This window comes from Pezoporus flaviventris, unplaced genomic scaffold, assembly GCF_033815535.1.
Source record: "Pezoporus flaviventris isolate CSIRO_AGI_PZ_B2104156 unplaced genomic scaffold, CSIRO_AGI_Pfla_v1 ptg000007l, whole genome shotgun sequence".
NCBI lineage: Eukaryota > Metazoa > Chordata > Aves > Psittaciformes > Psittacidae > Pezoporus > Pezoporus flaviventris.
In genome coordinates, this window is record NW_026892555.1 from 23262151 (window position 1) to 23286050 (window position 23900).

Here is a 23900-nt window from a genome sequence, read left to right on the forward strand (position 1 = left end):
GAAACATATTTATCTTTGGTTACTTACAGTTAATATAATGAGATGCTCTCTAGATTATTTAAGTCTTAAGTAACAGAAAAGGGTTTCATCTGAGCTTTCCCTCCTAATTGGTATTTTTGTTTGAATATTTTGGAAAACACAGTTTACCTAACAGCAGGAGACCACCTCCAAAATAAGTACGTTAAACATAAGCTCTCACCTCTCTCTATTTTATTATAATACTTATAATCAAACAAATAAACCAAGCAAAAAACCCCAATAACAAAAAAAACCTATAGGACAACAACATCCATCAACTTTAACTGGTCTTAAATGCATCAAAACCATAGTTCAGGTTTTCAAACACAAATACATACAAGTAAGGACACTGAACCAAGAAGCTGATACATGTTCTCATGGTAAACTTGCTTGAGCAGGAGGGGTTGGACTGTGGTGACTTGTCAGAAAGATGCTATGCAAGAAAGACAGGAGTAAAGAAATTTCCTAGATCATTAGGTAGGTAGTCTGCCCGGACTTTCCTCTGGCTTTTACTTCAACTAGTGAAGTACAGTATATTTTAGGAAGTAGGACATCTCAGTTTATATTCTTGAAAAACATTTTGGGAAAAGAAGGGATTCTGGGAAGTCAAACAGAATGCTAACTCCTTCAGACCAGCCCTGACTGCAAGCCTGCAGTATGGCTTCCCCATTCTGTCAGGTTTGAGGGGTGAAGGAACAACAGATCCTTCATTAAGACGTGAGAATTGTCACTCCTTTAGCTTATTTCAGATAAACATTTGAAGAAGGCATGGCTAGAAGCTGGTCAGCCTCAAGGAGCTGGAGCACAATCATGCTGCTGTAAATGCTAAATGAAAGCTAGTGAACACTAGCTCTTTTTGAAAAAGTTTACAGGTTATGCCAGACTAAAGGAACAACTTACCTGGGGACAGCCAGAGAGGACAGTCAGAAGTGGGAGCCTGCTTTTAACTGAGGGGTTCCACCCCATTACCTGGACAATTCAGCTGTCAAGTGATAGCAGTTCACAACCAGCCATGTTAGGGTAGCACAAGAACAGCTGCCATATGTTTGTATCGGGGCTGAAAGCTGTAGCAGTGCTGTAACATATAGACCTGATCTGTCCCCAGAACAATAGACAAACAGAAAAAGGAACCGCTACTGCCACCTCAAGGAGAACCAGCTCCACTCATCAATCAAAGCGCTTAGAAAAATCTAGTTAGATGATGGACTACGTCAGACTGAGTCAGAAGGTGACCAAGCAGAAAGATGCTGAGCTGTACACTGAGCCATTTATAGCCACGGTAACAGATTAAGAACCTCAAGGCATTTGCACTGTCCCATTACTGTTAATCAAAGTTTTTAAACTCAGGGATGAGTTACGAACCTGGAGAGCGAAGTGTTCACCACCGCTTAAAAGCGGAAACTGGATCTGCGATAGATGAAGCCCCCTAGAGTCCAAACTCCCACACTGCTTTTATTAAAAATTAATCAGAATCAGAATGGGTTGGAAGGGACCTTAGAGATCATTCAGTCCCAATCCCCTGCCATGGGCAGGAACACCTTCCACTAGACCACGTTGCTCAAAGCCTCATCCCCTGCCAGGGGTGAGGCAGCCACAGCTTCTCTGGGAAGTTTGTGTCAGTGTCTCATCCCCCTCACAGTAAAGAATTTCTTCCTAATATTTAATCTAAGTCTCCCCTCTTTCAGCTTAAAGCCATTTCCCTTTGTCTTATCCCTACATGCCCTTGTAGAAGTCCTTCTCCAGATTTCTTGTAGGCTTCCTATAGGTACTGGAAGTTTGCAGTAACCTCTCCCTGGAGTCTCCTCTTCTGCAGACTGAACAAGCCCAACTCTCTCAACTTATCTTCATGGCTCCGAGTTACCAGTGGGGCTTAAACCATGACAGAGGGGTACTCCAGCCCTCTGATCACCTTCACAGTTCTTCTCTGGACTCGCTCAAGCAGGTCCATCTCCCTCTTTTTTTGGCGCCCCAGAGCTGAAGGACTGCAGGTGGGGTCCCACGACAGCAGAGTAGAGGGGGAGAATCACCTCTGTGGACCTGTTGGCCACACTCGTCTTCATGCAACCCAGGACACATTTGGCTTTCTAGGCTGCAAGCACACACTGCCAGCTCATGTTGACCTTTTCGTTGGCCAACACCCCCAAGTCCTTCTCCTTGGGATTGCTCTCAATCCATTTGCTGCCCAGATTTAACTCAGAATTATTTGGTCAACTAGTTTATTATAATAGATTTCATAACATTTTTGAAGAATTGTAGCTCTTTTTCAAAAGAATATCTACCACTCTGGCAGAAATGTCTAAAGAGTCAGATTAAACTGCAACCAAAGTTTTTATAACAACATTGATGTTACAAAACATGTTACAATAGTGTTGGTCAAGACTGGCTTCCATATTTGAATTCCTATAAAGTTATCCAAACTATTTTGAAGCTACATCAATGCAGCAGACCATTACACTTTATGGGATATTTTCCACATATTTTGCACTTACAGAAGTTTAAAAAATAATTTCCCAATACCCTAACCCTAACCCTTTCCCCTCCCCAGGGTGTCTGTGACTTGCAATAAAGGACTAAGTATTTATTTTGAACATGGAAACATCTGTAGCTTTTCTTCCCTGTAAGCAGTATACACACACCTCTACACAGTGCTCTGCATGAAGGATTTAACTCCATTACAATTTGATGGGAGCTTCTCAAACAGGTTATTCGTATATGGCCTCCCATAATTCTACTTCCATCTAACCTTACTCCCTCTCACTAAAACCAAGAGTGGGGCAACACAGTTTTCAATATCCTGAGTTTTTATTTGGCAGTATTTGCTTTGTTGAGTCAGCTTATATATCCAAAGCCTAATAGCTGCATATAATAAAGTCTTCCTTTAAATTTAAACACTTAATTACAGTAAACAATCATTAACAAATTAAATTGTGAAATAACTCTGACTGAAAAATGCAAACAGTTTTGTTTACAAAAAACCCAAACCTAAAACCAAACTTTCAGTGGATGACAGCTTTTATATATATATTTCATTTCACCAAGCATATTTCATTATATTTGCTCATCATTTTGACTCATAGTGTGCCTACATACAAAACAAAAAGAAACAAAGGTACTTTTCCTACCTCTTTCCACAAGCTGAATCCAATTATTGTGGGAACTGCCATACTCAGAATAAGAGCCTAGAAAATACATGTTAGAAGAAATGGATTATGCATCATTCTCCAACCTTGGACTATTTGTTGATTCCGCTCATACAGTAAGCCATATATATGCCAAAACCTTTGAGTGACAGCAGGTGAAACTGTGGTTTTCTAAGAGGCAAAAAACTCTTTACACACAAGAATTTGCACAATTTAGCATGGGAGAATTTATTTGACCCCTGCCCATGGCAGGAGGGTTGGAACTAGATGATCTTAAGGTCCTTTCCAACCAAACTATTCTATGATTCTATGACCCACAATAACTTTGACCCATCAATACTGGGGAGGGTCAATTACTACTCAAATAACAATGACACAACATGCACATGATGTAGGGAACAGAAGAAAGCAAACACCTAACATATTAATGCAGTGAGAGAATCTGCAAAAGGAAAAAAGTATGAAACAAGTATTTCAAACCTCTGATCTTGTTGATGCTTTCGTTCACATTAACAATATTAATACACAAAGCCCAGAAACTCATTCTTCAGCTTTGCAAAAAGGAGAAAATAACTTGCATGGTATAGGAAACATTCAGTAAGGAATGCAGACAAGGCATTCTCTTGATAATAAGCCATTAACATATCTACTACAGTAAAAAAGCAGGTCTATATAGCAGAAAGCATACTGTATATAGAAGAATGTGTTTACCACGTACATGGACATATTGCTGCTTCTTTATTGGAAGAACACTGTCAATGTTTCTGATATAACAGTGTATGGCATTTTCACAAGTGACACAGTGAATCTCTGTTTAAGTATTTATTCCTATTAGCCTCTTAAAATTAAGGTAATATCCTTATTTTATTAATAAAACAAATGCACAAAGCTGCTAAAAATTACACAAAGCAACTGTTGACATATTAAGAATAAAGCTAGGGTTGGAAGTAGACACTTCTCTATAATGGCCACACATAAACAAATCTATGCAAAGTAATCCCACTTACCAGTTCTTATGAAGCAGCTTTACTCTCAGCCATTAAATACACCTAACTACCAGATTTTTTGACTCATTTCCTAGTGGAAAAGGGCTTATATCAATGCTTGCCTGCATGCCTGTACTTTTTCTCCCACATTACTCCTAAAAAGTAATTTAGGAAGTAATTGCCTTTCTTGGCCAATCTCAACTAAGTACGACAGAGAGCTTGAGGTCTCAAACGTTTGTTAAAAGAAATTAAACAGGTAAGTGAAAGAGATATGAAGACAGCCTTGCTTCTTATGAGGAAAAGCTGTAGTGTGAACCCAACTTTGTTATCAGGTACCAGAGAACATGTGAAGTGTGATATTAAGAACAGAAGACAAAGAAAAGCAGACCATATGAGATCTACTGCTCACAGAACTACATGCTCTTTTGCTGGGTTCATCTATAGGTCTTAGGTAGCTGTGACTGGAAAAGTTATATGCTCACTAGCTGTAATTCCCAAGACATTGGCAACAGCAACTCACCAGCAATATTGGGTGGACAGCTTTCAGTCGAAGCCACTTGAAAAGTGTCATCCAAAGTTCAGGAGAGCACACACCAAATGCAGCAAGCATGCAAACATACGGCGTCCATAAATACTTCATTCTGAAAAACACTGCAATAACTTAGCTGGGACTCTGCACATGTCTCTGTATTCAAGCTATTTATACAAACATTCAGTTGTTTTTCACTTCAAACACAGTCTAGATGTTCAAGCAATCCGAGATCAAATTTGATGGCACGGAAGGGTAAACCAAGGAACTCTCTAGCAGAAGAGCAGGAACCTGATTACCTGCTGTGAGATGCAGGAGCAAGAGCCAAGGTAAAAGATGACAAAATTATTCAGAGTTCAGGGGAGAATGGAAGAAAACCAGAGACACTTGTAAAGACACTTGGCTGTTGCAATTTTCCAGCCAAGGAAGGATAAAACCCAGCTATTCAAGAAAGCTGTACAGAAATTGTACTATAAGGGATTTCCTGAAGAAAGGAAAGGAAAATATTTCATAAACCATTTATGATTTGCTGGTATTGTCTGACTCTTAGCAACAGACCAGTCAAGTTAAAACAACTACATGGTGACACAACAGTCTGCTCACTTAAAGAATTCGTGAATATTCACAATGAGCATAATACAAGTCTGCCACCTTTAAGCTGATTTAGCTGAAAGCCAAGATTAGAACAATTATGTTTTCCAAATATTAGCTTCTGTAGCTTTAAGGAGTAACACAGTACCTTTGAAAATAATTTTGTTACTACTTTAACATGTTAAGCAAAAGTATTCTTCACGCTAGCTTAGACTCAAGAAGACGGATAAGAAATCTTTCATGTCCCAATATTCCAGAACATAGACTGTTCATCAAAACACTACACAACACCTTGCTAGAATACAATATTAAAAGAATTACAGAGCACAGTTCTACATTTAAGTACTATAAAGAAAGTTATTAAGATTTGCTTCAATTAATGCCTCAGATTTTGGCAGCATTAAAGCTTGGAAAACAAGTTAAAGAGACCAAGCACAATTCACCATATACCTGTATCCCACTTATAGTCAAAATGATCTTTGCTCTCTCCCCTACTAACTACCATATAGTACCACTATATGCCAAATATGTTTCTGAAAAGGAGTGAAGGTGAATCATGTCTAGTTAGAAACCCTGTTGCTGTCAAAAGAGATACATCAAAATGAGACTTACCCTTCCAAACACATCGCTAGACAACCAAGTAAAATTGTGTGAATTACATGATAAACTATTTCTGGCCTCTCTCCAATTCGACCATCCTCAAGTTTAACTGTCTCTTTCAGTGGTTCACCACTGCAGTTGGAGAAAATGAAACATCACTTAATTCAGACATTATCTCAGGCAGAGGTGCCAATAAAAATACTTTTATGACCTTTAAGTCAGCAGTACATTGAGATCATTCTATGTCATATCATACAATACTGTTGCACTGCTTATTTGATTCTTGTACTTCATCAGTGATCCATCAGTACCCTCTGTCCCTTGTTTTAGACTATAACCTCTCTGGAGCAACAGCTGTGAATTAATACAATAGGATCATTGCCCATGACCATAAATCTTATTTTAAGGCAATTTAGCACCAAGAGACAGTCTAATTTAAGAGCATGCACACTCCACAAACATTTAGATGAAGCATGCTGTACATGTGTTCTAAGTTTCTTCATATCATAAGGTTGGTGAAGAATTATGGAGCCTGTACAATGTGTAGAGAATATGTATACCACTTTATGGCAAAGTAAGACAACAAAACCTGCTTTTACTCACATAGTAATAAATTCTAGTTATATAGTATAAATAAAAATAATAACCAAAATCTTACAACAAATGTTCTTCTACAGAGAAGGTAGCAAGGCACACAATAAATAACATTTTATGCTACCATGATGTGATTTCAGGTTACAATTTTATAATAAACTTCCTCACAACAAATGGAAATAAGAGGGGAAAAGGTTTATTTTAAGCTTTTTTCAAAAAGCTGATGGACATACTGGAGTCCCTGCTCATTACAAAACAGTAAACAGCTATTTCAGCTACTAGCAAAAAATCCAAAGTTTGTTTCGTTGTTATGAATATGCTATCACACATCCAACCCGACAAACATTTTCATTTATAGCAGTATAATCTTTATCTATTAGAAAACTTGATCCTTGAGAAAATCTATTGATTTTTGCTGCAGACAAGTGAGAAATTTGCCTTAATACTTGAGCAGTTACACCGTTCATCTTCTGCCAGGAAGAGATAATTCCCCAGCTATTGAGTTTCCAAGACAAGTTACACTAGGATATAGTGCTGCTATTCTTAGTCTGTAAACAGACAGCTCCACTACACCTTTTCTCAAGGGAACTGTGAATCACTGTGAAGCTAAAAATAATTGACTCAGTTTCACTTCAGCTCTGTTCTAAGCAACAAAGGCTGATGGACCTTATCACAGTAAACAAGAGTTTAAAAAAAGGTGAAGCATTAGTAATCTGAATTCCTCACAACTCCACCCGTGTCATCCTTCATTTTGTGTTAACTTCAAAAAAAAAAACAATAAAACCCCCAAACCAGAGAAACAAATTCTTTTGCAATAATCAGATAACTTTGCTGTTGGAAGTGGAAAAATATCTTTCTCCCTCAGACTGGAAGAGACAAATATGTCACTGAACATTAGTGAGAGCTCTGCAGATATTGCACCTGGGGGGAAACAAACCGACAGCTCCCTGTCCTGACTGCAGGGAAGTGAGGAAGAAGCTCCTCACTAAAGGACTTTCTTCAGAAACCTCTGGTGAGTCTTTCTCCTGGTGCTTACACCCTGTCAGGTTCAATGGGAGCAGCTAACTTTGTAGCCACAAATATGATGACCATTCACTCAGACATCCATGAACCTCTTATTTTAAACTTTGTATTTTTCAGTATAAATAAGTTACTTACCAAATTCTCCTAAAAATGACCTGAGTTACAGAAAAAAGGCAGATAATTAATACTAAAATATAGAAAGGCAACAGTGATGACTGTGTTAGTCGCAAAAAAAAGTCTTGGGAGGGTGCCTGAAGAGATTCTTGACAAAGGAGCCAATTCATTGTAAAATTCCTAGTAAGGCAAAAACATCCCATTAAAAACAATAGCAATACCCCACAGATTAGAAAAATAACCCAGCACAAAACCATTCACAGCTTAACCTAGTCATGTCATAGGAAACTATCTGAAATTCATCTCTGAAAGTATCTTCTTATAAATTGAAACTGCTTTGCAAGTACTCTTCAGAGTAACTTAAACCATGACACTGACAAAAGCTCATCTTCCAAAAAAAAAGAGTCTGTGATCTGAAGAGATCAGACTACAACTCTTTTATATCATAAAAACCTGGCCTCCCATGTAACTCCATTATGGGGACCACAAAGCACTTTGTTGTCGCAGTGGATTACGATTTTAGAGATATTGATGCAAGAAGGTATGCTTGTCCTCATTCCAAACAGGGAGATGAAGGGAAAGTGGTCATCTGAGATCACAAACAAACCTAAGGCACTGCCAAGAATAGAATCCTTAATGCTGAAATTCTAGTTCTGCAGCTGAACCCACTCGATCATTCTTCTTTTCCAATTAATGAGCAGAAAGATTATATATTCTGCCAAGAAGCACTATCAGTGTTTATTGTCATTGGAAACTGGTGCAGCATGTGATGCTGTGAATGCATTCTTGTCTTACTTTGTTTTCTTTCCTCCCTGTTTTCTTTTTCTTTTCCCTGAAAGGAAGACTAGAGAACTGAACCACTTTCAATTAGACAGAACCAGTTTAAAGATTAACAGCCGGGCATGTCCAAACTGGCCTTAAAAGACAGATCTTGAAGCTCTTGTGCTGCAAACCACAATTCAAACCCCCAGTTAAACAATTTTCTAGGCGTAGATGCACGCAGTTTGCCTCAATCACTGGCTTCATTGAAGAGTTTGACAGCCTGGAAAACAACATGTAGCAAATCCCTGGGGGGGAAACAATAAAATCCATAATACCTGGTAGCTGAATAAACTGAAATCCTGAGCAGAAGCAGTCCTTTCTTTTCTTGCAAAACACTTAAGAACATGCATGTTTGTGTGTTAAACAATGTGTGTTAGTCAATGACATTACATATTGTCTTCCAAAAATTCCCCAACAATTCCAATTGTGTGTGATGCCATTTTCCACTTCTTCCCCTGAAAGGCTGTGAAGTAGTTTTGTAAGAGATGCAGCTCGCAGAAGAGAGTCCCAGTTCCTGCACAGAATTGCAAGTCTTGGCTTGGGTCCAGGAGGTGCCTCAGTCCTTACCAATACTCCATTTGAAGTGCCCCAAAAAATCTGCAGCCATGACATCTTCTTGTAGACCAACACTCAACTCTTACAGATGAGTTGCAAACAGTTTTTCTTAGAATACAATTCCCTCTAAGTTGTCCCTTGTCCTAATTTCTTCCAAAATATATGAGGGGAGGGAGTTGGAGGTGTTATTCTTACAAAACTAAAAATAAACCCTCATAACCAAACCCTGTCTTAAGATAGCTTGATAGTTCATAACTTTTCAGAGCCCTTTCTTTTCCAGGCTATGAAAAGTTACTACCACCACCTTTACCCTGTTATCTTTTATTTCAAGTCTTATTAGAAACACTAGGCAGGTTATAAAAACCTTTTGCTCTTTAGCATCAAAAGAAAACAAAAATTTATGAAATGCTTTCAACCCAAGGTATGAAAAATATTGGGGTGCTTCAGCAACCTCAAAATCCTAAGTAAATTCTGTACATGCATTTTTTGTTGATTCAATTTTAAAACCAAGTGACAAACAGAAACTATTTCCTTCACTCCTCACAAAATTCTCAGAAGCCACTGAAAATTTACACTTCTCAGAGCAGTTTCAAAAGTTTGGATATCTTACAAGGTACAAAGAGTTTAAAAATCTTACTTAGTTGTGTTTAAGCCAAGTTTTACTTCAATGAACTTCAGCAAATGCTCGTTTTCTTTATGAGGAACAAACATCTGAAAATGAATTTAGCAGAGAAAAAGTCTTACCAAGTGCTGGAAGCAGCCTTCATGCAGTCACTTCATTCAGATTACAAAATGTCAGGGAACAAACAACTATTCAAGATTTAGTTAAAACTAACAGATTGGATTAAGTGTGCCAGTTAAGGTACTGGTACAGTTTTGTGAATCATCACTTAAATAAATCTACCTTTAGGGTTTCCTTGAGAGTATGACTCCATTTCATCCATGCACCTCAAGAGAAGGGCAAGTGAAAAGCTGTCAATAAGTTGTCAAAAGACTACTGAGCAGTGTAAAAAGGATCATGAAATACAGACATTGACTTATACCCAAGTTAGCCAAAGAACATTGTGTTTGGCTCCACTAAACAATAGCACTCCAGTCTCGCAAGAGTTATGAGCATTTGTAATCTTCACATAAATTGCTTGAGCAGCCAAAGGTTCTGTGTAGCGTCCATGTTATTTAACCCCTGTTTTTCAAGGTTAGATTTTATTTTTCTGGAGACATAGCAAGGCTAGCCAGTCTGGGTGGCGCAAGAAAACAACCATATCTGAGCATTCTCTCAGATTTTTTTGGGTTCACTCGCTTCTTTACTTTTAAACTGACACTGTCAACTAACACATTTGGGGTAACTTTGAGATACAGAGGAAGAGCACAATAAATTATGTAAAAGACTAAAGCCAGGAAGAGGGAGTTGCTAACCAAAATACAAGACCAGGCTAAAATCCCATTGTGTAATCTCAGCCTCTAGCTGCACCAAGCAAAAGTCTCTGCTCACATATTCTAGTTGAAATTTTATTGGAAATTAACACCTACCTACACATACCTGCTCCTGGCTACTAGGTCTTGTCTGTGCACAAGAATACTGTTTTAATATTCAGACTAGTTTGTAGATGCCATCCAAGATATGACAAAAACCACATTTATGAAATAGCTAAAGTGTGATTTAAAGAATTATTTCTATACTGTGCTGTGATCTCAACAAAAGACCAAAACCCCAACAAAAAACAGCTGCTTCAGTTCTTAGATAAAGACCTTTTATATAGCTACAAAATGACACATTTTAGTACTCCAATTTGCTATGAATTAAGCTATGACCACCCTAACAGGAAAGAATTTCCTTCTTATATCCAATCTAAACTTCCCCTGTTTAAGTTTTAATCCGTTACCCCTTGTCCTGTCACTACAGTCTCTGGAATGGGTTGCCCAGGGAGGTTGTGAATGCTCCATCCCTGGCAGTGTTCAAGGCCAGGTTGGACGAGGCCTTGGGTGATATGATTTAGTGTAAGGTGTCCCTGCTCACGGCAGGGGGGTTGGAATTAGATGATCTTAAGGTCCTTTCCAACCCTAACTATTCTATGATTCTATGATTCTATGACCTCTCAGATCAGTAAGATAAGAAACACTTCAAAAAGATTTTTCCAAGATACATCTGCAACTTTCCATTTAGATCTTGACAATTAAAATCCCTTTTTTTACAGAGGAATCTTACCTTTAGTAAGAAGTTTAGTGTCACTGTTATCATGAGTACCAAATAAATGTACATTATTTTCAGCAATCTTGACATAAATGTACCTTTTTTCATATTCATCTGTAAAAATATTTTGAGAATGCCATAATCATTTAGAGTTCAGTTTAAATAATAAAAGCTACACTCAGAGTTAGAGGAGAGTCCAGTTACCTGAAGGCATTTAGAGAGCATTAAAGCTGCTACAAGACTCAGTAATGGTGACACTAGTAAGGCTGAATTTTCAAACTGCAAGAGGTATCCCACGCAGAGAGAAAACAAGTAGATTTTGTATACTTCATGCACCTGTTGAAGAAACAAAATAACAGTAGATATATGTCTTGGTTTTTAGAGCAGTAGATAGGTCACTTCATTCCTCTGTTAATTGGGGATTAATGGATGCCTATCTTCCAACTCATGAATCTAGCAGGGTACTGTTTGGCTCTGGAAAGCATTTCACATCAAAATGATCCTGGTCAGCTTCAGTCACTAGGGCACAATTACTTCACAAGAATTCTGTAAAAATGCCCAAAGTGATAGTTATTTTACAAGGTCTCCCCATTCTGTAACACTTCACTGCAATGAGAAATGAAGCAGTAACCACAAAGCAATGGTATGAACATGTAATTTGTGTGAGAGATGACTACCATAAACATGCACTTCCCTTGCCTTCACAATAAACTGTTACTTCAACCTTTCTCAGGAATACACAGACTGTTACTGATACTTCATTATTTACTAATTAATAAGCAGATCTTACAAACCTTCCTACTCGGTTCTTTACTTTTACCAAAACACCCATCTTCTCCATGATATTTTAAGGAGCTTGCTTTGGACTAAAATAGATCAAACATTTCAAAATGATGAAGAACAGGAAAAAGCAACTGAAATAGGAGGTGATGAGTCAGAATTGCATGCAGTTTGAAACAGAAGTTACACCTAATAAAACTAGAAGGCACACATATACAAAGTAGCAGATACACCATTGCAACAGGCAGAGTAAAATTGCCTCATTGTTGCAACATTTCTAAGAATGATTTTACAGAATAAATTCAAATACTTTCTTGTACTGAAAAAGCAATTTGCCTTCAGCATCTGTCTAGACTATTTAGTGGCTAAATCAATACAGGGTGGGTGACTCAGGATGAAAATGAGCCCTGTAACTGTACAGAGCCAACAGAACAGATTTTGGTCAGCCCCACACTAGTGTGAATAGGAAAGAAAATAAGAGGCAGCTGGCCAAGAAGGATGCATGACTATCATCACTTTTTCAGCTTTCCAAGGATGTTCCAGGTCTTTGTTTAGCTTCTGACCCCTTTTGTTAGGAAAACTGTCCTAAACATAGTAGTCCAAAAGACAGTTAAGTTTGAAGCCATTGTATACTTCTGATGGACATGACATGCACATCAGCTGGACCAAGGCTGCAAGACACCAAGGCACCACTCAGTCTGTGTCCTTTGGAGCTCCTGAGCAGTATTTATGGTAGGCATCTCTGAGGCTGTATTTAACTCCCCAGCTATCAGTAAGTTTAAGAGTTCTAATACCTTTTCTGTCTGTGCCAGGGCAAAGCTGTCTAGCAGAAAAAGAGAAACAGCCTGGACAAACAGGAGATAATGGCTGTATTCCCACATCATCACGAAGGTGTATGTTGAAGCACTCACCAAAAGGTAACAAAACTTCTAGAGAAAAAAAGAGAAAAACAAAACCAGCATTAATTTCATAATGCATCTCTGTTACTAAATATTGCATCTCTGTTACTAAGTAAATAAGAGGTCATTAAAACAGAATCTATGGAAATTAATTAATTTAGGAAATAATTAAAATACTAACTGCAGATGTATGTAACGTTCTCAGATGGAAACAAGTACCTACTGAAACATTCAAATATATTTCAAGCCAATCAGAAGAAACATTTTTGACAGAGAGACAGGAAAAGGAAATTCCCACCATCTTCTCTGAGGAACAGGAAGAGCAACAAAATAGTCTACATAGTGAGAAAAACTGCATCAGTTTATTTGAAACAGCTCATCACTGCACTGTTCTCTCTGATCCCTCATGGGGGCATAATAGGGCAGGGTAAGAGCAGATTAGCAAAAACTGCACCCGCCTAGGTGAAATCCAAGTGGCTGTTTTGAAAAGAACAAATAAAACACCTACTGTTTTCTGCCTAGTAGGGCAATAGTGACAAAGGTAACTAGAACACAGTTCTACAGCAACTCTTTATTAAGAAATTAACTTTGCTTTACCTCAGCAGAACAATTTAGGTTTTTTTTTAAATAGCCTGTGAGAGCTGCTACTTGACATGCAAAATATGGCAAAGCCCAGTTTTCCCTTGAGGGTATGGAGTAATCAATTCTTGTTGTATCTGTCCTAGAACAAAGTACAAACAAAATTATTAAAATATTTATGGAATAAAAATATCAAGGAAAGCCTAAATGTCACTTCCAGTTATCAGTGTGGCCTTGCAAGCAAACTATTCCTGTATTAGGTGTCAAGTAATACTGACACAATTTTACTGCTGACACAGGTCACAAATTCAGTATCAGTTGGAAGGTCCAAACTCTACTCATTTATTCAGCAGGTCTCCTTATTACGTGGTGTTTGTAGGACTGTAGCCAGAAAGCATCTGCCTCCAGCCTTTTCTGACCCACCACAACACTCTGTGAGCTGGACACATCATGTGCTGATCCTGCCAACCTGCACTGTGACGACAAAGCCTCCTGCGGCCGCAAGCAGTGCTAAATGGTCTTATGTCCATAGGCAGGGAACCACTACTGAACCAGCAGCTTTCACATAACAGTGAAAATCAGCTCATAGCTGAGAGAGAAGGTTTCCCTTCTGATCTCATACAATAGGTTTTAAGTAAATTATTTAGGTGGTCGAGCACAACATACTTAGAATCCAAAGCAGTGCTCCCTTATAGTAGCAGCACCAGAAGATACCCTGTTTACAGGGAAAATTCTGCCCAGCAAAACAAGAGATTAAAGATGGATGGGGAGCATGCAGGGTCTTCTCATGGAACGACTTGACTGTATCTGCACAATTTGAGCTGTAGGAGAAAGTTTTAAAAAGTGCTAAAGTGACTTAGAAGCACAAGTCATACTTTCAAATGTGATCAAAGGTATCCGTTTCAGAAGTACACAGTCTTTGTTTCTACTATGCTTTTTAAAAGGAGCCTCAAGCTCCTTTATCATTTAGGTATTTGAAAGCATCACCTTTCATTTTTACCTCTGAAGCCTCTTACAGAGGCGTATTTGGAGCTTTCTTAACTACTAGACCTTTCAATTTGTTAATACTGTTTAATCTTCTTTCTTGTTAAAAAAAAAATACAGATTTATTCACCATTTTGCCTTCTTTCCACTGTTCACATTAGCTTGATGAACAGTATTCTTACCTACTGACCACAGATTCGGTCATAATGACTTCACACTACTGAAAGATGCTTTCCAACAGTTCAACTTTTAAAGGTTGCTCCTCCGTAGATCTTTTCTTTCAAGTGCTCTCAAATTCACAGAGAGCCCCAGAGTTACTTTGTGACAGACCAGGAGCCTGAACACAAGCTCTCATTGCCCAAATGAGGCTCTCTATTATTGCAGTGTTTCATAAGAGAAGGGACATTTTCTTGCAAGTGAAATGTTTTAAAATAAAATCAAAACTCTTGAGACCAAGAGATTCTAAGATTCCATTCTGCACAGAAACCCACTACAAAAAGCAGATAAAAACAAAAAAAAACATATCAAAGACTCTTTACAAGAAAAATGCCCTTGATCATTTCCTTCTAAGCAGCAACAGTCACAATATTTAGAGTTGACCACAGAGAGCAATTCTGTTTTACAGCAACTTCAGAAATTTGTTTTCATTCTTCACCAGCACAAAACAAAACTTTCTGAGGAATGTTTCTGCAAAATGGAATTGTGTGAGAATACTCCTGTATTCACAAACACGTATAAAATCAGTTCAACTGGCAGCATGGTTGGTTTGGGTAACAGGAGGCCTTTCCATTAATAAAAGTACCATGAAAATCAGTGCATCTCTGGGAGATGTTTGGTATTCAGCACAAAAGCTTGCTCTCACAATGAGAACACACAGTTTAATAGAAAGCATTTCAATTCACTCTAGTATTTTAAAACGCCTTATTGACAAACTAGATTGTATAAAGATGTTTTTCTTACCTGTTAATAATGAACCATGCTACAGTCAGCATTCCTGCCAGCCAAGTCCCACTCATAACCCAACTGGTTACAAACAATGCAGTCACATAAATTCCCTGCAGTCCAAAAACTATACCAATGTAGAAATACACTGGTTCAATAACTTCCTGAAATTACAAATAAAAACGAAGAGACATAGCGGCAACTGAGCTGAAGCTGGAAATAATTACTGTTTACTATTTGCATACTGCTAACAGTGTGCTAGGTGCTTTACAAACAGGTAAGAGATGGCCCCTATTCTAGAAAAGTTCTGAGCATGCTTTTATTTTGGGCTGAGGGAGAACAAAGCAGTATGAATTAAAAGCACTTCAGGACTCATCCTGCTAGTGCCATCATTTCTGTATTTGCTTTAGCATGAACACTGTATGTGTCAGATTTAATAAATCTATACTGCAGTGAGATATAAAGTTCACAGGATTATTGGAAGAAGTTATGTAGGGGAGGAACTTGGTGAAGCAAAGATGTGGGCAAAAAAGGTTCCAAAATAAATAGATAATAAAAAAGAAACATTAATGAGAGAGGACATAGGTATGCGGGGTAAGGAGAACAAAGCCTGAGCAGAGCAGAAAGAGACAAAACATTTATCTCCGGAATTTTTTTCTGCTTTTACCTATATAGGAATAGGCAGAGACGGGTACCACTATAACAGACTTCATACTCCAAAGGAGCTAACTTTCCTGTTTTTAATGGATAGCACAGATACTCTCCACATTTCTGAGTGGTTTGCAGAAGTAAAGAGTAACAGACAGAAAAGTTTAGTGCATATAAACCCATAAAATCTTACGCCAGAGACTAATCAGAATTGAGGAGACACTGGACCTAGTGAGAGGCTTAGCCCAATTCACTCAACAAAAATGGCATGTTTTTACTGTATACAGCATAGAAAGTCTCATACATACACAACCATAAGGAAAGCCCAAAAAGAAGGAGAAATACACATACTTCGCTACCAGATGCTTGATATAAAACACTGGCAATCAACTCTGGGTACAAAGTCATTTGCTGGACTGCATTTATCGTCTTCAGTGATATTGTCTTATTGTTGTGTGTCAACTCATAAACACCTATAGACAAAAAAATAATGTATTACACTTGGAATCACTTACTATTGCTGCTCTTAAAAAGGGGGAAAATGTACTCACAGGTGGGGGAAACATTCAATTATTAAAGCTACTGACTGATTCAGTTCTCATAATTTTAAAGGAAGGAGAAATTTCTGTGCCAGATGCCATTCCACCCTACTGACATAGCAACAAAGTTGTTATCATTTTCTGATTTAGTCTTTAAATAGACCCAAAACTAACCAGCTGAAGTTAACCAGTCTTTTCAGTAACGTACAGATACAGCCCAGGAACCACCTACCTACTTGTGAAGATCGCCTTCACAGGAGGTTCTTAAGAAGTGAGACAAAGAGCTAACAGGGATGAGCAGGATGTATTAAACCTGTCTCCACAAAAAGGTCAGATATGATGGCCTTGTCACCCTTTTCAGCCCCACGTTTCTGAGACTTCTAAGAATCACTAAACACAATACACCTTTGTATGGGATTGAGATGAAATTGAAGCTGGCAGACTTGAAGGATACATCATTCTGAAACACTATAATTAAATAAAAGACTTACCATTACTTAGGACAGTAGAGGCAAGAGAAAAATTAATCCAAACTGGGGGGTGGGACATGACATACAAAAACCCAACATCAATGGAACAGCCAAACAAGATAACTGTTTCCAGCTCTGAGCATGTCTGGTATGTGGCCTGCAGCTGGTTCTCTGCAGGCCAAACCAGGTCTTGCAGGACTTAAAAGTGTGTTCAGCACAGCTATAAAACACCTTTGAAAACTGTTCCCATAATACCTAGTACATGAGTCTACCTGTTTGCAGAGGCAGCATGCCTGAATGAGGCAGTCCATCTATTCACAGCATGGGTAATCTCCCCAAATAATGAGGAACTGACTGTACCAAAGACTTACTATATACTGCTGACATGCTTTACATCAGCTGGGAAACTGTTCAAACAATAAAATTCTACCTAAAAAGTTCAACTCACTTCAGATGAGGTTTCTTGAGGGACTGAGCTGAATCAACAACTGACCAAGTCGAGACAGGGCTGTTCACTCCCTCTTCTTTCCTGCCTTTTCCCCATGCTAGCCCTGGTGCCCTTCTGAACTCACTAAACCAGCATGAAAGTGTTCCATTGTCTTTTCAATGCTTTAGTTTTCTGCTGGTTTAGGCAACTAGGGTCTGTGAGATCCAGAGCCAGTGCAGGACAGAAAGAACGAGAGCAAAGGAAGGAGAGACCATCACCACCAAGTTTGTTCCCTTTCCTTTTGGTTTCTGTCCCCATCTCTTAGTGCTCATCACCGTCTACTCATCACAGCTGACAGGAGCAGAGAACTCTGGCAAGGACAGGATGGAGTAGATCAACTCTTGACAGAAACTGTTCCATCTTCTGACAGAGGATGGAAAACAGTAATTTCCACTGCCTTTCCAAATTAAACATAAATCATGTTTACACTGCAGAAAATCCACTATGTAGCATAGGCAAACCCAACGATAACTTCTGTATGGAGTAATATTAATCCTATGCCAGAACACTGATTAAAGGCCATCTGCTGGAATACAGGATAGATATGTATTGTCTTTTAAAAGGCACTGAAAAGTTAGGACAGCATGCAGTTCTGAATTAATCTGACTGGTACACCTATTAAAAGCATAAAAGTCTCCCCCGTCTGCAGGAGTTTTTACTGCCTCTGAAAGGAACAGGACTTTTCAAGGGTAATAAAACAAACAGGTTTTGTACCTCTTTCAAAGGAAGGAGCCTTTAGCAGTTCTTTATAGAATGAGTAATAAATGGCGCTGTCACCCTGAAATGTAATTTCTCGTTCAAGTTCCTAGGGAAAAAAAAACATATATATATTCACCTCCTGCAATCTCTTCCCATAGGAGACTATATATTTTCAGATAGACTGGTTTTGTAACACAGAACATGGTTACGACTCCACTGCACATCTTCAAAGTATTCCACAAAACATTAATCTTCACAGCACCTCTGTCAGATACATAATGCTCTCTGTAACTTTGCAAACATGCTTGGAATCAGAGCAACTCAAAACCACATTGTAAGCACAAGACCCACAGGATCCTTTCATATCACAAACCTGAATTTCATTCCACTTTCCATACTTCACTAAATAATATAGTTCTTTAAAAAAAAGCCCAAAAAACCCCATACATTCATGTTGTTTAGTTTATATAATCCCAGCATGTTTCATGTTTTTTTTTTCCAGATTTTAAACAGGTATTTCAATGATACAGCAAAGAAAGAAAACAAAAAAGGAGACCGTATCAAAGACAGAGGCCTGATTCTGCTAGCAAGTAGTTCCAAGCCAACACGGCTCAGCTTTGATTTCAAGGATACAATCTGGCTTTTGTTTCAGTAGTTTAACAATTTTTTTTACCTGCCTGCTGGAAAACCAGAATTTCCGTTCGTGATAGGTTGAGAGGTACACAGCATACATCATCCCACTAGTAACTGCCGCAAGACAGCCAAAGAAAAGTTTCGCAAATCGCTGAATTAACATATCTGAAAAGGGACAGTGAAAAAGCTAAAATAGTCCAGAGGATTTAGAAGCAAACAGTGTGCCCTGAATATGAGCCATTTCTGAACATCAAATAAACTTACTGGCATGAGAATTATTGCACCACCAGCAGCAGCACAGATACATCAAGAATCAGTTTGTTATTTCTGCCCTGCAGAGTTTTCTTTCCCCGTTGTTACCATTCCTTCATAGGACTCTCAGATAAAATGCTTACATGCTATCCTGCAAATTTCTCTCCATTCCAGTTAACTTTATTTACAAGTGAATTCCAAGAAGCAATTGTTCCAAATAAAAGGAGCAAACTTTAGATTTTACCCAAAATACCACAAACTTCTTAAAGACATTAACATCAACAGTGAAACATTCTATTTTCTATTCTGTTTTTAAATAAGAGAAAGAACCTAATCTGAATTTTACCAAACTCATTCAATGAATGTCTATTTCACCTGTAGCTCCGTCAAGTTAGTATGCACTTCTAACATAAAAGTTTTTGGTTGCTTGGTGAGCACTTGCCTAAAGTTACGCCTGGTTTTAGTTCTGCTTCTTGAAAAGCTGTACGGACTTTTTTTTGTCTGTTTGTGTTTCAACACCATTACTTCAGGTTTCAGCTTTCCAACCAAAGTATCATTCCAGGCACAATTTGTACTCAAATAGAAGCAACGGTAAGACTCCTAACCCCTTTGCCTTTCCCCCTTCTTCTACCCCACCCAACCCGAAACAATCCAGGACTACCATCCTACTCTGCAATACATAAACTGTCATTATTAAAGAATTCTAATATGCATTCCTGTTTTTTCTTGAAACATTGAAAAAACTAATTCAAAACAAGTCTGTTATGAATTACTGTGCTACAAATATCTTCCCATAAAATGTAAAAGAATAATGAAAAGAAAAAATCAGAAGTTGGCTAAAAATTCTGTAGCTTACATTTTGGCAACCTTCCCAGCTTTGAGTTTTCTTTGTTTCTCTCCTCTGGAGCCATTTTGTCAGATTCTGTGCAGTTTTGCTTCTTTCTCTGTCGCAGGTCTGCTGCCCCTGAAGACATGTTTTTAAGTTATTGCAACGCAATACCTAAAATCACACTCAGAGATCCGCACAGCAGCAGGTAATAGCCAGTTATTGCTCCTGATTCAATCCCACAGCAGATACTTTGACTCTTTTTTGTCAAATACGTGTCACGTGCCTAACTGAAGTAACAATATAACAACACAGAAATCAATGTCTACATTATTCCTTAGAAATTCCAATAGTATTCTCTCGAGGCCATGCTCTGAAACCAAACTGGAAGCTAACTGGTTTATTTTATGGTGAATGTATTACACAAATGAAGGAAAGTATTAGCTTAGACAAGTTGATACAGACGCTGGGAGAAATTTACGCCAATTCTATTCTACTCTCATCGTGGTTTTCCGTTGCTATAGTACTAAGTGTACTAAGTGCATTACTTTAATTACATAATAATAATTACAAAATAATTACAAAAATTGGACTAGTCTATTACTTTTCAATTGAGCTGCCATTTATAAAGCAAATATAATACCGCTTTTTTCCTACTTTCAGATCTATTGGAACTAAGCAGATTTAAGAACTTTTAGCCTAATGTATAACTAAAAAACCTAGGCTGCTAGGCCACATAGATCACATCACAAGACTGAGGGCTTCTTCCACTTCTGTTTTCTCTAAACAACAGCAGTTTGAAGCTCTGGCCCATTTCTTTCACAGTCTGAAAGGCAATGAAAGTAATTCACAGAGTGCAAGGCTCCATACAGAAAGACTCACTGCAAAAAGTCCGTTATAATTACTATATTAAAGATGACATCGCACAACACTAATGTTATTTTTGAAGTGTGACGAAAAAGTTTAACTGTAACTCGTGCTCCAGAGGTTTCAGCTCTCCAATTTGACCTACCATCCAGCACTGCTTGAACTTTTGTGGCCACTGATTTCCTCTGGACTTAAACCAGCTCTTTCACAAAGCCATTCAACTTCCAACTTGAAGTGTCAATCTCCACATCCCCCAACAAAGCTTCCAGTTACTCGGATAGTATATCACTTCAAGTCTAAGTCAGTTTATACTTAACTCACAGCTATTAGATTTAAAAGTTAGATACTAGAGTAATATAAATGAACTCTTAAAGTAGTGTCTGCTTGTACAAGGACACTTGTATTTGTGTTTTAACAGGACTGACAAAGCAATTTATAAATTATTCTGAGCAAACCAAGATAACAGGGATAACATTTTTCATGGAATGAAGATGTCTACCTTCTGTAACAAGACAAGAACTGGAAAGATATTAAACAAAACATTTATGATGTTCAGTATCACATTTATCATGATGTCGATCCAAAATCAAATACACACCAGTGTTTCTTCATGTCATCCATAAGAAGTTAACCACCAACATAAATACCAAGTGCACTGACATTAAAAATCACTTGTACCACACACACAAAAAAAAGGGGCTGAGATGCGACATTACCAGAACGGGCAGAAACGTGCTTAGAGACAACTCTCCAGCCTTGTCATTCTAGTTAAAACCAAAGCAACTGCAGTGAGAACACTGGAAGAAAAGGCATTTCTTTTGCTTTTCTGGCAGGTAAGTAAGCCGTATGATAAGCTTAACACACTTACAAAGTCTAGAGTTAGCAGCAGTAACAGAAAACTCCCAAAGAAAGAACAATATAAAATTCTAATTCTGAAACAACTACACGTATTCATCAAATGATCTTCACCTCGGTTTTGCAGACTGCTCAATAGATCCCCCACTCAGAGCAGTAACAAAGAAAGATCCAAGTATGTTACTTTTGTTTCATTCCCAGCTGCCTCAAACAACAAAAAGGCTGTTCCCACTTTTATGAATCCTTTAAAAGGGGTGAAATGAAAGTCAAACAAGGTGACAAAAATAATCTGGGATTTTGAACTGATGACACAGCTTCTAGTACCTCTCTATCCAGCATGCACTTTTTCATCCAAGATTGCTTTCTATTTCCCTGTAAATTCCCAGTACATCTTTCTCAAATCTTGTTCAGACAGCATGCATTCCACTTACTTTTGTGTATCTATTGCAGAAAAGCATAACTCATTGCTCCTGTGTGCCACTATATTAATCCATTTTTCACCTGCAAATTGAGCACTGTCTGCAATTCTTGTCCTCTCGTCTAGAGAAGGATAAGATAGTGCTGGGAAACACTTGGAGAAAGGCCATGAGAATGATCAAAGGTGTGCAATGGCTCCCATACAAGGAACAAGGAAGCAAGTTGAGGATGCCTAAGTCTGGAAAAGAGGATGGTCAACAGAAACATGACAGAGGTCTACAAGCTAGTACAGTGCACAGTGATTCACCTTCTTTTCTAATACTGGAACAAGAAAGAAGTTATCAAACCAACCCAGTGAGTCAGGGTAAAAGGAACCAGTTCATCACACATCACCTTCATGTAGACCACTCCTACCCAAAGAATGTAAACGAGGAGTTTACACAGACTCAAGAGAAGATGGACACACTTGTGGGAAACAACCAACCAAAGACTACTAAATACACAGAAACCATGTCCAGCTCAGAAAGTACCGCCACTGAAAACAGCTGGGAGGCTGCAGTAAGCCATGGGACAGCATCGCATGCACTTTTTCACTCTTGCATTTTTTCTGGGTGCCTACTTAGAGTCCTGTTTCTGCTGATTTCCCCAAGAAAAAAACTAAGTGTCATCTGCTGCTGCCCACAAAGGGGGTAAGCACAACAGAGACATGGAGAAAAAGTGTAGTGTAGAGGGCTAAAGTGAAACGAGAGAGGCATCCACGGAGCAAGCAGAAGGATGCTGCCCCGGGTACTCTGCACAGAGGCAGTGCCGGGGTAGGGAACAGAAACAGACCCCGAGTTTCTGGGCTCCCCACCTCAGCTTTCCCCCGGTCGGTGCTGCACACGACGGGCTGCCCGGAGCGGGGACAAGGGGCCGCCGGAGGGATCGCTCCGGCCTGACCGGCGCTGCCATCAGCCGCTGCGGCGGAGGGACCAGCACTGCCGGGGGAGGCCGACTCCGTGTCCCGCAGGCGGGTGTTCCACCTCCGTAGGTGCACTGCTACCCCGGCACGTACCTGACACAAGCCTCCCAGGAACCGCGCCGGGGGAAGCGGCCCGAGCCCGTTCCCCATCACAGCGAGGCACCGGCTGGGGCCACACCGAGCTCCCCCCCCCCCCCCCCCCCCCCGACTCCCAGCTCCGCGGCCTGAGGTGCCCTCACCGAGGCCCCGCCGGGCGCGGCGGAGAGGGATGAGGGTGACACGCTGCCGCCGCTCCGCTCACCTTCCTCCATCGCCAGCCTGCCCCCGCCGCCCGCCGCCGGGACCCCCCGCCGCTCTCTCCGGGGAGCCGCCGCCCCGCCCGCGCTCCTGCAGCTGCCGCCCGCCTCTCGTCGGCCCCTGCCGCGGGAGCGCTCTAGCATAACACGGCGAGCGGAGCGCAGCGGCCCCTCACTTCCTGCTGCCCCGCTGCCGCTCTCGCCGTCGGGCGCCTTCTCCGGCGGAACTGCGGCGGCAGAGCGAAGCGGGGAGGCCGGAGCGTACCGGTGGCGTACCGAGGCGCACCGGGGCACCGGCTGCTGGCTGGCCCGCGCTTCCGGGAGCCGCCTCCCTGGAGCGGAGGGGTCCCGCTTGCTCAGCATCGCCTGGGGAGCTCAGGTGTGTCGTGACTCTGTGCCAGCACAAGGGCATGGTGGAAGAGGTGGGTGGTTGAGCCTCGGGCACCTATCTGCATCCCGGTAAAGCACCGGAGCACGGCGCCGGCACCCCACTGTCACAGAGGCTGTACAAATGCGGGACAAAAGGATGTCCCCACCCCCAATGAAGTTAAAGCCTGCTTTTTTGAAAGATGGGTTGTGTTTGGGTAAAGGAAGCCCTGTGGA

General features: G+C 39.8%; 1 protein-coding gene across 1 annotated transcript in view; it reads right to left on the bottom strand.

The window, feature by feature from the left end:
* Positions 1–23497, bottom strand: part of DPY19L4 (dpy-19 like 4) — a 33642-nt gene extending 10145 nt beyond the window's left edge. The window contains exons 1-15 of the mRNA XM_061448081.1: positions 23303–23497; positions 19932–20039; positions 18864–18988; positions 18206–18296; positions 16347–16468; positions 15366–15511; positions 13440–13563; positions 12738–12872; positions 11368–11499; positions 11179–11277; positions 9610–9683; positions 7617–7775; positions 5877–5996; positions 4665–4785; positions 3141–3197 (exon numbers count right to left, since the gene is read on the bottom strand). Coding sequence (XP_061304065.1) covers positions 3141–3197; positions 4665–4785; positions 5877–5996; positions 7617–7775; positions 9610–9683; positions 11179–11277; positions 11368–11499; positions 12738–12872; positions 13440–13563; positions 15366–15511; positions 16347–16468; positions 18206–18296; positions 18864–18988; positions 19932–20039; positions 23303–23441 — 1752 coding nt within the window. The 5' untranslated portion in view covers positions 23442–23497. The remainder of the gene's footprint in view (positions 1–3140; positions 3198–4664; positions 4786–5876; positions 5997–7616; positions 7776–9609; positions 9684–11178; positions 11278–11367; positions 11500–12737; positions 12873–13439; positions 13564–15365; positions 15512–16346; positions 16469–18205; positions 18297–18863; positions 18989–19931; positions 20040–23302) is intronic.
* Between the last annotated feature and the right edge of the window lie 403 nt (positions 23498–23900).